Source organism: Dermacentor silvarum, chromosome 1, assembly GCF_013339745.2.
Source record: "Dermacentor silvarum isolate Dsil-2018 chromosome 1, BIME_Dsil_1.4, whole genome shotgun sequence".
NCBI lineage: Eukaryota > Metazoa > Arthropoda > Arachnida > Ixodida > Ixodidae > Dermacentor > Dermacentor silvarum.
Window position 1 is genome coordinate 132,250,706 of NC_051154.1, and position 16,606 is coordinate 132,267,311.

Below are 16,606 nucleotides of genomic sequence, written 5' to 3' on the forward strand. Positions count from 1 at the left end.
GACATGAAGCGTACCATTAGGGAAAGGGGGCCACAGGCATAGTATGTATGTATGTATGTATAGGAGAACGTCATTCATACGTTGTGGTAAAAAAAAAAAAAGCAGAAAAAAACATGCAAACTGGGAGAACATGCGATCAAAAGTCGCTAAGGAGTTCGACAATCAACTGTAGTTATCTGCTAATGCTCCGGGAAGTTAACGTTCGCACTCACCAAATTTGGCCTTGGTCAGCAGCTTCTTCAGGCAAGGCATTTTGACGGGAAGTTTTGATGTGCCCACTCAGCGAGAATTGGTGCTCGTGAGTTGTTTTAAGAGTGGAATGCCAAACCAAAACGAAATCTGGCTTGTGAGCAACACCGGACTGTGATGCCACAATGCCAACAGTGGAACACGACTCGCTCCACGACAGTGCTTTTGGCTTATCGCCGATTAATAGTGCAGTATGCTTCGTACGCCACAGGTGTTGTGAAAGAGATGGGTGAAGAGGCTTATCACAATGGGTTGGCAGCGTTAACCGTGAATGGCAGGCATTTGTTTTCTTGAACTGCCCAATTTTTCGGACATTTTCTGCGGGCCCCTCTCGCTCACAAGAGCGTTGATGGAACATGTCCAGGAAAAGGAAATTATTCACCATGAGTTTAAGACATGCTTATTGAAAGATGTGGCTAATTTTCTATTGCACATTTCGGCCAACAGTATGTGCGACTGCAGGTGACCGAAAAGAGAACTGCTGGCAGGTGCTCAATGAAGTTTATGCGATTTCGTCAACTCCAAATCTGATAGGTCCAATGCCCCTCTCCAGCAGCAGGTTTCGTCGATGTGCCTGTGCTAATTGTTCAGAGTTCGCCAGTGTCGGTTTTTGTGCCCAGCTCCCACAGCTTAGTATATTAGCACCACCACCGAGTGGGAGCATGAATATTTTTGTTACTTACAGTGAAAGTCGAAACTGTATAAAACAAATTCGATAGTTCTGCGAAAAGTGGTCATTGCATCAGTAGTTCGTTATGGGGACTTGCCCTTCAAAATGCACAAAAATTTACGACACTGAAGCTGGCCGTGGCAATTCAGATTCGACACTACTTTGGTCCTAAAACCGTCTTTTTAGTATTTTTTGTTGCCAGCACTTTCCTGCATTTAGCTCAGTTTACGTTAAAAATGTCATCTAAAAAGCGAAATGTGGCCTTGTAGCTCTTTCGAAATGGAGCCCGGCCGATTCTGATCACCTGCCATTTCGACACTAGGAGCGCAGCCGCCATTTTTTCTTTGAGAGCTTGTTATTTTACTATCAATGGGGCACAAGTGGATTTTGAATGATAGCAAAGTGTTCTAGTTGGCTGGAACTGCTGCAGCATGCCGGTATTTTGCAAAGGTACTTCCGTTACAGCTGCAGCACCACCGACGCGCGCCGAGAGCTGTGAAGTTACGTTTTCTGTCACTTCGGTCGAAAAAGTAAAAGTTCGAAAGGTAGAACGCCAGTACAACGTTTACAGCAACGGCGTAAACAAATTGTCAACGATCAGCGATCTGCCGACAATGGCGTAGTAATGCCTAGGCTCGTTTAGTCTGCAGACATTGGTGCAGTTAGAATAGGCAGGGTTGTAAAATCGTAAATGCAGTGAAATGTGGTCGCTATGACCGATAAACCAGGATCCTTATGAGTGGGTTCAACTGTAGTGAATTTTATTGGACCGCCCAAAGTCATGTTATTTTGAAATATTGTTGCATTGAAAACACTCAAAGTGGAATTAAAATAAATTAAGAAATCTCCTACATCTGAAAGCAGTATCCATCCATAAATGCATTTTTACTGATGACGAGGACTCCACAGGATAGAGTGACAATGCGCATTTAGGTGAAGTCATCTCCACCTGGTGCATGCTCAGCTTTTACAGACCTTGGATCTGTTAACAGTGCACGAATGCGTCTGCGCACCATACCAGCAGCTATCAACAGTGAGATCACATGCCACAGTTCCGTGCATGTTCTTTCTGCAGCAAGATGAACATGATGCTGCAGGGCAGAAGAATTGGCATATCTCAGATGTGCACGTGATGCCCCCTACACATCATTGCTGAACGTTTCAGAAATCTAGAGCATCCACAAATTGTATCACTTTCTTTGTGTTATTTGCAGTCTTAGTGATCGATCTCAGGTTGAGGTGACGTAAGCAAAACCCACCCTTTCGACGGCGGATTATCTTGTTACTCCTTCAATTGTTGAGATTGTTAATGATGCAGTGGTACGATTGCATGGTACGCATTGCTGTGCTGACGGTGCCAATTTTTGTTTCTTTTCGGTGGGCCGCTGGGGTAAATGGTAAACACAGATGTCAATGGGGCTGGGGCAGATTTGTAAACACAGCCATTCAGGAATATCTGCTGCTGATAGTGACACACCTAATATTTCACCGTTTTTCACAACTTCATAGTAACAAATGTGCTTATTTCTGGTTACAAATTTGTTATCAGTTATTTTGAAAGATTCAGTGTTTTGAAGTTCTTAGTAGTACTGAAATGTTAAAACAATACTATTACAGTAAAACCTCGGTGATACGAATCTCGCGTGGTCGCATGAAATAATCGTATCACCCGAAATTCAGATCATCAAAACATAGTCAAGAAAAAAAAAATTTTTACCAGTAAAAATTCCTAGTAGTGGAACCCCGTTGATACCTTCCTCACTGCTGCATTTTGCCGGCTGCTACGTCGCGTTTTCGCGGTCCCGACCTAAATCCTAGATTGACTTCCATGTACAGTAGAACCCCGCTGTCACGTTCGTTTTCGGCCGGTCCCGGCACAGCTCCCATAGAACCCAATGCATTGGTAACCCCACTGTTGCGTCGTAACTGTGGGGACCGTTCTCGCATCATACGTTGCGAACTGCCACCCCGCGCCGGCCCGAGTGGCCATTTTGACTTTTCATGTCGCTTGGCTTGGTGGCTTGACGATGGCATTGGCCGCCCCGGCACTTTGGGTGGCCAATGCCATCCTATGACGTATTTTCGGTTTCCGCCAGCAAAAGTATGGCCCTTGAGATCCGTATTTGCTGTCTAAACATGGTGTCTATGACGCGTTGTGGCCCTAAAATTGGTTTTGGCTCATAGATGTTCCGTATGAAGTCCAAAGGCGATAACGCCGTTGCCGCAGGCTGTATGTGCGGGTGAAAGCGTGCGAGGGGAGCTGACGACTGCGTCTAAATCTCACGCGCGCAAGAAAGAAAAGCAGGGAGGGAGTGCGCCTTCTGCCGCTGAGCTCGAGGCCGGCGAGGGAGCAAGGGGGGAGGGATAGCGGGCGGCGTTGTATTCTGGCATTAATTGCGTACTGCGCGGCCGCGCGCGGTCAGGCCGTATCTTGAAAGTGATCTGCGTTGGGGGAAGTCTAGGCAGTGTAGGTGCGTCGCCGGCTCGTAGCATTGTGCGTGCTGTGTGTTCTCAGCGCCCAGTTTGTGTTGAAGCGATAGACAACAGCACGAAGGTCACTTTGCTCACTTCTGCAGCGGCGCTTTCTCACGCCAGCGTTTGACGGGGCGTGTCTGCGCTCATCGAGTTTGTGTTGACGTTTTCCTGTGGGCGCTGACACTATGCTTGTTAATATAGTTAATAAGCGAATGTTTGCAAGTTTATACAGACGATAAAACTTCTATCCTTACTTTGTATAGCTGTGTACTAATTTGCTATCGCAATCGATGCTTTGGCTTTCGGGAAAAACTACAACTTTTTTTCACACTTAAGAATTAAAATAATAATGTGTGCACTACGCTCATTTCTAAATTTTTCCTGTTTCTCGGCTCTTATGTATTTTTTTTTTTTTTTACATTCCCGTGAAAAACGTATCGGGGAGTTCTACGTATCAGGGGGTTCTACAAGGGGTTCCCTTTGACACGTCGCCAATCTGTAATTTTCCTGCATTTTACGTTGCGTTTGAATGTGGCGGTCATCTAAATTTAGCGGTGCAGCCAGCTTTTACGTTGCAACAAGTGACCAGCATGTTGCAGCAAGCATCCGACACATTGCCGATGCGGCACGGCTGCCGCATCATACGGCCGTATCTTGTAAGCGATCTGCGACATGCGCAAAGTACGAGCCTGCACGGACCTCGTCTTCAAAACGATCTGCGATGTTGACGAAGTGCGCGAAGTGCCGCATAGCTAATTATGCACTGTGCTTTCAGCGTTTAGTTCGCGTCGAAGCAAGAGACGGCCGCTGCTGCCGTGCTTCCTTACTCCAGCGTTGTCATCGAGTGACATGCGTTTGTGTTTACCTGTGCACGCGTGACACCGTGCTTGTTAATTTAGTTAGTATGCCTATGCTTATAAGTTTATACAGCCGATAAAACTACTATCCTTACTTCATACACCTGTCTATTAATTTGCTATCGCAATCGTTGCTTCGTTTTTCGGGCGACACTGCGACTTTTTTTTTTTTTTTTTTTTCCGAGGTCCCTTGAAAAACTTATCAACGAAGTTCTACTATCCGTGTGCATTTTCTTCTTACCCAAATCGCCAACGATCGCTTTCTGAAAGGCGTAAAAGTGCGCACATGTGATCTCGCGAATGTTTTCGCACACCACTGAGCACCTCGGCACATCGAGTGCAGAGAGCGTTTTGGCCGTCGTGGCTGCTGCCGTCCTCGCTGGTCAAAGCATCAGCTAGGCTGTGATGTGGTACAGTCCGGTTGACGTGGGGACCAATGAGAGATTGCGCAGCCGCGTGACGTAGCTGGTTGCTTGGAGACAATGGATCCCGCTGTGCCAGCTTGTCTGCTGGCCGCTCCACTGGCTCGGCCGCTGCCGCCACTACTCTTGCTCACGCGTTCGTACGAAACAGCCGATGTTTTTTGTATTAAGAGCAATGTATTTCGGCCGGGGAATGTTACGAATTCGTATCACACTGAAATTCGTACCAGTTCATTGTAAAACAACCAACTCGGCTGTCGGGGACGCGTACAATTCGTTGTACAGGCAAATTCGTTATAGTTCTCTGTCGAGGTACTCGCAATACATATGAAAGATAGGAATTCGGCCAGGACATATGGAATCTTTCGTTATACAGGTAATTTTGTTGTAGAGGCGTTTGACTGTATAAAATGTCTATCTGAAGCTTATCTGAAAGAACTATGCCTGTCTCGGACAGTTTTCCGAGATCCTAAAGTGGGAATTCAGATTTGTTTCTCCAAAAGCACAAGTTGCTCATGCTGAGGATCGATCTTTGATATACTGATCGCAATGTTAACCTCTTAAAGCCCATGTTGCCTGGCCATGAAACCGCGCTGCACCTTGTGCATGCCAAATTGCTTGAAGCCTGTTTTTATTTAGGATAAGGTAGAAATGGATGCAGCGTGGAACCAAAGCAGCCTGTACGGGTATGCGCCGTGCCGCCGTCAGCACTTTATGCCTTGCACTAAGAATTGCATGTGAGTGTGCCTGACCGTGTGCCCGTTACAATATACAGTTAAATTGACAAATTCCCGAAAAACTTCGTTATAAAGAGGATTTCGTTATATGCAGGTTCGGTACGAAAATTCGAATAAGCAATGCTTATTGTATTTACTCGATTGTAACGTGCACCCCAAAAGAGGGGGGGGGGGGATCTTTTACAGTACCACGAAAATTCGAAAAAGAAACGCTTGCCATATGTACTATCGCTCAAGGTTTACTCCCAATACACTACAGTTGCGATGAACAAGAGAGTCCGTTTCACCTGAAAGGCGAAGCATCGATTGCAACAGCAAATTAGCAGACAGCTATACAAAGTAAGGATAGTAGTTTTATTGGCCGTGTTAACTTGTAAACATTTGCTAATTAACTAAATTGGTAGACTAATGCCTAACCACATGTACTACAGCACATGGTCGAAGCTGCCGGAGCTAGGCTCGGAACTGCGTAGGAGGCGGACATATTGCCGATGGCGATATGGTAGCGCCAATTTAGTCGTACTCGATTCTAATGCGCAGGCAATTTTTGGACCCGTGCGCGAGGCAGGCCCGCCTCTCACACGCACGCACACCTGCGCTCGCTCTCTCCTCGCAGTCGCCATGAATTCGAGCGCGTCAAGCACGATGCCGCCACTTTGCATTCCGTCGCGGCGGAGAAGGTGCTTCCGGTTGCTGCTCGCGCAAAAATGACAAAATTTGGGGCGAAATCTCTAGGTTGTCGGCAGGGAAAATTCATTTCGAGCGAGTCTCCCGCTGCCCCTTCGTTACGTAGAGGTCTCAAGTACATGTGCTTCTATGGAGTAACGGCGGGGAATAGAAAAACTTTGTTATATCCAGGAAATTGTTATATGGAGGTTCGTTATAAGCAGGTTTAACTGTACTGTGTGAAAGGCTGATCATCATGCGTTAGCAACAAGGCGACCAGGCAGGTGCTGTTTGATTCAATGTGGCTTTTAGGTTGCAGAACATCCCAGTCCTTTTGTTTGCGGAATGCCAAAAACGTGCCGCGGCTCTGTTGCCGTTCACTTAGCATTTATAATTTTCTTGATGATCAACGTCCGCATTGCACCTGCAGTCATCGCTGCGCAAATAAATTTTCTGATTTAAATGTGATTTTTTGTATATGAGCACCACTAAAAATTCGTATAGATGTGGCAGTTTGCTAAATGCTTGGGCTAAAGTAATGCATTGGTCAAACCAAGGTTCAGTTGGTCAACACTTGCAAAGTGCATGCTGGTTGGCGTGTGTTTAACCATTGCAACATCATTTGTCCGGTGGGAACCTTTTCTGCAATGGTGATATGGTGAGATGAATAAGGGCTATGTGAATGGTGGTTTGACCAAGTAATATGGTAACAGTTAGTATTTTGCTTATCTTGTAGTGCTTTGCCCACTCATGTGAACTTCCCATTTGTTTTAGGTGGTGATGTTTTTGCAGCGGTTGGAGCCCCACTACCTCATGTGCAAGCAGCTGCTGCAGGAGATGTGTGTCAAAGTGCATGATCGCAAATGGTCTCAACGTCAATTGTGAGCTTTATACTTTCTCCTTGTTAGTGTGGTCAGACCTTTATGAAACAATCTTTTGATTTGAGAAAATTTTCTCCTAGAGCACTGTATGGATGGGAGTCGGTGTCATTTATTGTAGTACTACTTCTGCGTTGCTAAAGCCTTAGCACAAGCTTCAACAGCTTCTATGAGGACTTGTAGGGTGGAAGCGGGTAGTAGAACGCTTTGTGGCCTATTTGCTGACCTGGAAATTATTGTTACTTTCTATGCTGGGGGTATTCTGTTTATGTTCGTGGAGATGTTCAGGAAAGCTGACTATCAGCGAAGTCGAGCAGTGTCCGATTGACTTCCAGGGCTGATAAAGGTTACTGGGGTTTAACTCTTTCCCTATCGTGGGGAAAATGGCTGTTTTGTAGGTTACACTATACTTTTTTTTACAAATGAGTGCACTAAATTTTATGCAATACATGAAACCAAAGCAGCATAACTCTGCTTTTCTGGCTTACAACTTTCATTGAGATTTGTCATAAAAGAATCTAAATTGCCAAAAACAAAATTGTAGAATAAACAAAACTTGTAACGTTACACTCGTATCCAAAAAGGAAACAGAATTATTAAAAATTTTTGCAATATACAAAATGTTTTTGTTATCAGCCGCTATCTGCGATGACATCAAAATTCAAAATGAAATCAAATCCTTCAAACTACTTGCGCTACAAAAATTTAACTGAGCCCTACAGTTGGGTCTGCCATGCAGCAAAGCAGTTCTTCGATGTGAAACATGGGTAATGTTGCAAGTTTCAGCGAACTCTCTTCTGCTGCATTTTGCTTTCGTAACTTATTCTTGCAGTTTTAGTATGTCTCCATGTTAGCTGGCTAGTGCTGAATGGCGTCAGTTCAGGGAGGAGTATGAACTAGTGGTGCATCCTAAAGTTCAGGGTTCATTTCTATCGTCGTTGCCCACAGAATCAGTCAGATGAAAAGGCAGCATCCTCTGGCTCACTGTTGCTTGAGCCGTCGATAAAATCTGATGCAGCGAAATGGCGAGAGCTGCGATGTTTTGGAGAGTGCATGCCGCTTCCGGAGGCGGCCGTTTTCCCTTTCAACTGCGATGAGCGTGCGGGGAGCTCATTCAAAAATCATCGCGAAGCGGGGGAACACGAACCCCATGAGAAATAAGTTTCATTCTCCTGCTATACGTCAGATCGAGCAGCTCGAATAGTCTCAAAACTGTGTTTGAAACCATCGTTAGCAGGCTAATGGGTGTGATGCGTAAGGAGAGAGTTAACAAAAGTACAACAGTGGGATGTTACTGTACGGTAATCTCATTTTACTTCAGCTGAAAGTAGTGAGTAGTTAAAAGAAATCTGGTGTGGCATGCTAAAAAATTTGTTCAGTGTCATGCATAGTAGTGCTTGCAACTTCTTCCCAAAGCATGTGCAATGTCCCTTTTCACTATCGCACTTAGTTGTAATGCTTGCGATATGAGGCTCTAGTCTGGCCTCTCACTGTTGTTCATAGCATTATAATATTCGGAATGTCACTCTAGTCCTCCACGAAACATGTGCAATGTGTCACGTCTGCCTTTTCACTGTAGTGCATGGCATACTAATGCAATGCCAGACTAGCTCTGTGTGAAGCATGCATGATGTGGCAGGTCTCATTGCTTCAGCACATCTGCATTGCACTGCATAATGTGCCCCTACTTCAGTTGACTTCTGTTGATTCGACCCTGACGAGACTGATAAAATTGGTCGAATTATTCGGTGGGTCAAAATAAGATGCAGTAAAAATGCAGTAAAAATGTCAAAACACACCACTTATTCATTTGGCAGTGCTTGCCCAATTCTAACATGTCTCCAAATCGTACATGCCCCCACTTTTTATGGTTCCAAAGTAGAAAAATTATGTAGACATGAGAGTAGAGCTTCTAAACTAAGCAGAAATGGAATGTCCACCCATTTTTTTTTTTTTTTTTGCCAGAAAAATTGGGTGTACATGCCATTTTTGCTTACCGTAAAAACCCGCATATAATACGGACCATATAATACGCGGTGTTATTTGGGAATAGCAGTAACGAAAAAAAAAGTTTTCACCTGCATATAATGCGAGCGAGGAAAACCCACAGAAAGCATTGACAATCTAATCTCGTTAATTCGAACATTCGAACTGACGCTGTGATCCCGTCAAAGTTATGTGTATTGCTATGGGCGAAAACGCCCGGTAATTCGAACGCGAAAGCATTTGCGACGGTTAATTTGAACATACGGCGCACCAACAATGCCCTCAGCAGCGCTCCAAATCACGTGGCGGCACCTCCGATCAACATTGCTCCGACACCGCCATAGAGCAAAAGCTTAGGCTAGACCCCTCAACGCCAAGCGGAGAAAAAGAAAGGAAAAAAAAAAGGCGCGGTGCCAATTTCACTCTCATATAGCAAGGTCGCCGTTTCACCGTCGCGCCAGAACACGCTTGTACGAGCTGACGTCTCGGCCAACTTCCCGACAACGGCAGAAAACGAAACTTCAGGGAAAGGGCTAAGTTGGCGGCGCGCCGACGGGAGCGGCGACGGGCGCGCGCGGAGCCAGTCGAAGGTGGGGGGAGCTACGAGGGAGTTGGAAGGGATGACGAGGGGAGCCACTGCCACCAAAGCGACGGCGTTGCCAAGGCCAAATGCGCTTATCTGCTGCTGTTGCAACTGGGATGTCATCCGAGCCGTGAACGCTGCCCTGGGTGACGCCGAAGTGCCGCCCTGCGCCGAAGTGCCGCCCTGCGCCGAAGTGCCGCCCTGCGCCGAAGTGCCGCCCTGCGCCGAAGTGCCGCCCTGCGCCGAAGTGCCGCCCTGCGCCGAAGTGCCGCCCTGCGCCGAAGTGCCGCCCTGCGGCGCAATTTCCGATGGCCTCGGCAGCTAAAATACCTTTCCTTTTAAATAAAGGCAGCTGGGTACTACTTTCGCGGTCCCAACATTGTGCGAGATAGACTAGCGAACGTGCCGATTCTTAGCGTGATCAAAGTAGCGCCCGTTGAAAGCAGCAGCAGCCTACTGACGCCACCGCAAGATGACGCATACTCCGCTACGAGTCTTGGTGATATAGCAGTGAGCAAAAACCAAACCCGAAACTGCAAATTTGACACTGAAAACTTTGGGATCCGCATATAATACCAGGCAGAAATTTTACATGGTAAAATTTAGAAAAAAACCTCGTATTATACGCGGGTTTTTACGGTAGTTTAGGAGCTCTACTGTCATTTCTACATAATTGTTCTACTTAGGACTGAAAGAAAGTGCATGTCTCCCGATTCTGGCAGTAAAGACTAAACCAGGGTACGCCACTTTATTGTATGACTATTGTATGACTTGTACTGCACTATGTATGAAGGACCACATGTCCTCCGTACGCTCCATAGCGTGTTTGATATTCTGCATCTATCCGAGTGCAACAACCGATAACAGTAGAGTTGCCGACATCTCGACTAACCACTTCGATAGATTGTCCTGCAACACATGCGATTCTCCAGGACGCAAAGAATGTGTCGTACAACATGTTGCCGCGAGCTTAATATGTAAAATAACATCATGCTATGCAAGAACTTTTTCTGTTGCCATCTGTGGTTGCCATCTTGTGATAGCAATGATTCTGGCTAGGCTGGCTCGTGACAGTAGGCGTTTGTGGACATGGTTTTGGTTTCGTATCTGATTATACAACGCCGACAAATTTCAGATGAATTTTCTTGGGAAAAATATGCATTTAGATAGTGTATTCATTGTGAGCTACTATTTTTTGTTTAAAATCTTCCTGTGACAGGCCATAGATAGGCTTTCTTTAACTGGAAATTGATGTGTGTTTGGCTGTACATTCACTGTACCTATTGGAGTTGCCACTGAGGTCACCATTATGGTCAGGCGCGTGTGCCGACCAGCCAAGTTCGAATTATCTGGCGAAGGCCAATTTCAGGATTAAAATAGAAATGTATGGCCGCAGGCCGGGACCTTTTTTTGGGATCGAATTGACTGAACAATTGAATTTATGGAAATATACTCTATTGACATGGTTTGTGAAGTGTTCATAAAGTGCTTCTTTTTGACATAGCTTCAGCCATCTAACTTTCTAGAACACCAATAGCAGTGATAGGGATGGCCATGCAGCAATATATGCAAGTTCAGGGCACTAATACCTTTTCTTGGTGGTGTTATTGTAAAAAGCTCACTTTATGCAGCCAGCTTCAGGTTGAGGCTGTGGTGCACTTGTAATGAAAATGTGTTTACTGCAGTTATAGCTTGTTATCTTCTAGATTTTGCGAATTGGCTGAGCAGATGGTGAATGAAGAGTGCCTAAGTGAGGATGAGTTCATTGGAACTGTGCTGCCGAAGCTGTTGTACCTGCGCAATGACACAGTGCCTAATGTGCGCATGGCCCTTGCACGTTGTCTGGTCAGGAGCATTTGGCCCAAGGGTAAGTTTCTTTGAAACATTGTTCCCTCTTTTGATGTTGAATGCATAGACTCATGGGGTCAATGCATCCTGCGCACTGTTAATTTTTTTTTTTTTAATGGTGCTACATTGTTTATGGTTCTGTTTCATGCTTCAAGCTTCTTTGACTATCTGGTGGAACAGGCAACAGAAGGTGGAAATGGGCTGATCGAATTAGTTTTGAGACTTCACCCTTAGAAGAGTTGGTCAAGATGTCTTTGCTGTATTGTGCTTGCGGAGGTGCAACAGCTGCGCCAATTGTGCCATTTTGATACAATTTCGTATTTTTGTGCTGAGCTGCGCCAAAACCGCCAAAACGCCCAACCGGCCGCGATGGCAACTTGCAGCTTACACACCATTACAGTACCAGTAGCGCAGACAAGATCCAAACTGGAGTGCCCAGACGAGAGGCTAGTGTGTTTGGTGGTGGGCGCCGAAGAATATTTTCGCTGCTGGTTGCAGTGCGGCGTGTTGTATATGCAGTAAAATCTCCCGGAGATGCGGAGTGCGTGTTGCTTGCAGTAACGAAAGCAGTTCGCCATTGCCGCATTGACTCAACAAGATCCTCGCCGTTTCTGTCGCGGTCACGATCGGAGCGGGTACAAATACTCCACGGGGAAACTCGCTTGTACGGTACAGCAAGCGACCCGGCACTGACGGCGTGAGCTTTGTAGGCGACGCAATGCACATAACTAGCCAGGGTTCGGTTCCACGCGGCAATAGGCATCGCGGTAATGAAATGGTGCCGATTTTCTGTACACCGCCGAAATTCCAAAAGATTGTCACAGTCGCTGCATGTTTCGACTACCACCGGAATGTCTCGACATATCGTCAGAAAAAAAAAACGAAAGGAAACCACTCGTTAAGAAATGCATCTGTACTTTCCACGTGTATGGCAGAAAAAGTTGCGTGCAGTGCACTGCTGGAGTGCGATCGAGGTCGTTGTTCGGAGCACATGTTCAATTTTGTCGGGCGCGGCCTAGGTCAACCGTGCACGGCGAAACTGAACGCTTGCTCCGAACAACAATCTCCGATTACGCCCCTGCCCTCACCTACGCTGCTAATGTGAATTTCCGTATATGCTTGCGTAATTAACGCACTTTTTACCCCCCCAGAAATCCAATGCAAAGTTGGGGGGTGCATTTAATATGTGGGGTAAATTTTATGGCGTTTTATGAGTAAGCGTTCTTTGGGAAACTGCTCCAAATTTGGGATTTAGTGCTCCAAAACGGGTGTTTTTTTCCCTCCGTAACCTGCTCCAAATTTGGATTTTCCTGCTCCAAAAATTGCTCCATATCCTATTTTGGCTGTTGCACCATTGTGCTTGAAAAGCCGAGGTATATTGCCTCTCCTATGAAAGTGGGTGTCAGTCGGGGACACGGATAACGGTAATTTTTAAAGTTTTGCTACACCAATGTCATCAAGTATCTTTTTAGGTGTTTGATGGCATCGAAAATGTTAATGTACGATTAACCAGCACATCAGTTGGGAGACTGTAATATTGTGATGTGCTTATTTGGCTGATATTTGTAACCATGGCTGATATTTTGTAGCGATGCGTTATGCTTTATTCTATACTAGTCTTATCATCCACCGCTCACGGCGGGCTGATCCCGTTGATAACGTGAGTGGACTGTCGCTCTGACTACTGACTAAGCATGAGAAGGCACTAGCATCAGAAAGGCATCGCTACAAAATACCATCCCATGCCTCAGAATGGCTGTCGTGTTACATCCTTTGTCAAACTTGAACTGGTCATTGCTAGCATGGCTTCGCAGTATCATGCATATTTCTATTCACCTTGGTATAACAATGTGAAGGCTTTGGCAGCAATGTTTAAAGAATGCAGGCTGTGTGGGTGCATGGAGTTATAGAGGAAAGGGTATCGGGGAAAGGCCTGACTGCAGTAAAAGCACCAATAAGGGTAGCCATAGTTAGTGACATGAAGCGGTTCGACAACAACGTAGGCACTGGCCAACTAAATGTTGGAGCTTGTCTGCTCTTGCCTATTCATGATGGCTGGCAGTGGTGGCTGATGGATTGATATTGTGCACAGTGGCATCAACTTTTTTTTTCTTTCTCTTCTAGCCTATTTTTGGGACACTGGAAATTTCTACAGAGAGGAACTGAAGGCAACCCTGGGCAGTCTTCAAGAGGATTTAGATCGGGATGTGCGCTTTTGTGCCCAGACATATCCAAAAGTGAGACTCTCGGTTATATTTTATGCTAATGACACTTAGCAGTTGCTGACGAATTTTTCAGACTCCAAAAATTCGGACTTCAATATTGTGGACTTCATAAATGCATCGTCAGGGTCCCATAGGGCTAATGCATTTTTGCGACAGATTTTTTCGGACGAAATCAGGCCCCAAAGTTCGATTTTCCGGTCCGAATTGCTTGTTCCCAACCGCGCTACCCAATCTTGGAGGCTGCCATGTTGTATTTTTCAGCTGGCTTGGCCTTGGGGTTCCAGTGGCCCGCTCTATAGCCTCCAAGATTCGGAGGTGCACGCTATCAATAGAGTGCGAGCCGCATCCTTCAGTCTCTGAGGCCATGGCCGCTCTTTCTTAACTGACATAATGCTTCACAGGGGCCGACACTTTCTCTCTCTCTTTTTTTTTTTAATCAGCACATCGTCATAGTCACGGGATCAGTTTTGTAAGTTTCGTTTGCTATTTTGCACGTGATGTGTCCACAAAGTATGTGTTTCTCAGAGACTTTGCATCTTTGTGTGTGTTTGTGCTGCTTTGTGTTTGTGTGATCGGTGCCACCTCCTGTGCGTTCGCGATAGAAGCGAAGTAACGGGGCCAACACAGTTACGCTCTTGTCAAGTGTATGCGGAGACGATGTCACTCTTGCGCAAATCCAAGCAAATCTGATTGCCTCCAAGCATAGTATGAGGCAGGGCATTACTTAATTTTTTTATGCCACTCTTAGCCTAATAAATTTTGGGGCTGATCGAGTTTTCCGGGCTGTTTGATTTTTTTTTTCTATTTTTTTGGTCTCTGCAAGATCGGGAAAATTGGTTGGCGACTGTAGTCACCTAGCAGACATTTGTCTTGCCTAACATGAAAAATTGTCAGCTTTGTGCTCAGTGGTTCTCAAACATGGTTCTCAATGACCCATTTACTAGCTCTCACGTGTGTTTCAAAGAATAATATCATAACACTTATTATTTCAACAGACATGCATACAGACAGAATGATTAGGAAAAAGAAATTGTTAATGAAAAAGTGATGTGACCTGCTAGTAACAGGTTAAGGTCAGTAGCAATTCATATCATTCAAAGTGAAGTTTGGTTAAGCCTAAATCATTTCTGTTTTCAATGGCATCTTAATATGGAGACCACGCATAGATAATTAAGGCCTTGCCAGATGTACCTTAGCTGTTTGGAGACAGTGCTCATTAGGGCTGTTGCATTTTATCAGTTTTCACCCCCTTGAGCTTCCCCTCTAACCACGTTTAATCATTTCATTTAACTTTTTCTTTCACAGGACTCTGTGGACTGAATTGATTTAGGCATCGCTTTCTTTCAAACCTCCTCTCCAAAAACGTCATTAGCGAACCCTTGCAGTGAAGACAACGGAGCTGTGATAACACTCTTGGGGGGGAGGGAACTTCTGTTTTAGGTGTTATTTTATTGTTGCTTGTGGAGCTGCAACACTGGTGAGGCAAGGATTCAGTGCCAATTTTGACGTTTTTGAACAAGTGGCAAGAGACGTTTATGGAGCATGCATTCTTGGCTTTCAGCTCGTCAACTTTCTAATGAAATACCCAGCAAAAGCCTTTTGTGCAATTTTGTACAGTTATTTTAACCTTTTAGATCTGTGTGAAGTTTGCCTCTGTGCTTTTTGGAATGAATTCAGGCCATTTGTGACCAAAATGAGCATGCTGGGAGCCAACTAGTCCTCAAGGATAAAAACAAATGTTTGGGTTCCTGATGCTGCTCTGGTTGTAGTCAGTGGTGCCCATTGACAACTGATAATTTTTTGGCAATACTATTTGCAACAGGCATGGCCACTTCTGTGCACTTTTGCACAAAGATGTGCTAATTACTGCCCCAATCAAGTAAAGCGTTGCCAACAATTGATGCCTGTTTGGGATTGCTTTCCCTTCAACTTTTCTATGAGCTGATGTGGCACATTATCTGTGATATATATATTATATATATGAAGAAAAGGGTTGGAGGGGTTGGTGAGATGTCATTCACAGGATGCTTTGAACTTTTCTGCTGAAGTTTTGCATTGCAGACCATGTGATAACTGGAGCAGTTGGAATATATCTATTTTTGTATAAAATGTTCACCTCTTAGTTTACCATAAATAAAATGTTTCCATGAAAATGCATTGACTGTTATACAATAGCATACCTTTTGTAACTTTGAGAAACAGTGTCTCAAGCTTTTGTGCATACTTTGAATGTCTGGGAACCAGACTATCCAACCATATATTAGTACTTGAACCTGCTATAAATATTGAAGTAGAAATGCTTGCCCTTGTTCCATTTACATTTTTTTGTTGTTGTTGCTTGGTGCACATAAATTAAAGCCATTCCAGGTGCTCTGAAGCTGCTGCTTACTTGCTACCTATGGGGCCATGTGCTAGGCTGAACTTGACAAATTGCTCTTTGCTAGGCCATGCTAGCTGTCAAGTGCTGTTCGTCTTGTGGTGCATGCCTCATTTAATGCCATATACTTAGTTGTGTACGCTCCTGAAATTTTAATTGATCTGGTTTTTAAAGGGGCTCTGCAATGAAGTTTCAGTATGTAGATATTTTCTTTGCATAACATGGGTCATTGCAATTCATTGGCTCCCATGACACAAGATCAAAGTACTGGATATTTTATTTCCTCCAGAAGTGCAAATTATTACACAAAGCAATGTGTGCAAGGCCTGCAGCTTTTTGTAGCGAAAATAAACTCAAATCTCGTTATAAAAGGGGGAGCTGAAATTACTTCATTATATCCACTATGTCCATTAGTGACGATCATGCATCGATCGTCGAAATTTACTGCAATATATGGCCAGTGGGGTGACCGCTACACGGCCATGCATGTGATGAAATTGGAATTAAAACAAAAGAATCTTTGGCGTGTTGACTTAGCAGCTGCCTTCTGTTACATTGTGATGGTCTTTCGCATCCGCTTTCCTGGTCATCGTCATGGTCACTCATGGTCGTGCTGCACATGGCACACAACAA

General features: G+C 45.0%; 1 protein-coding gene across 3 annotated transcripts in view; it reads left to right on the forward strand.

Annotated features, from left to right (window-relative positions):
• The window catches only part of LOC119436052 (serine/threonine-protein phosphatase 4 regulatory subunit 1-like), a 108,573-nt gene extending 92,838 nt beyond the window's left edge, over positions 1–15,735 (forward strand). For all 3 annotated transcript variants that reach the window (XM_037702794.2, XM_037702791.2, XM_037702796.2), the window contains 4 exons: positions 6,851–6,957; positions 11,230–11,390; positions 13,496–13,608; positions 14,902–15,735. In XM_037702794.2, coding sequence (XP_037558722.1) covers positions 6,851–6,957; positions 11,230–11,390; positions 13,496–13,608; positions 14,902–14,916 — 396 coding nt within the window. In that variant the 3' untranslated portion in view covers positions 14,917–15,735. The remainder of the gene's footprint in view (positions 1–6,850; positions 6,958–11,229; positions 11,391–13,495; positions 13,609–14,901) is intronic.
• The last annotated feature ends 871 nt before the right edge of the window (positions 15,736–16,606 follow it).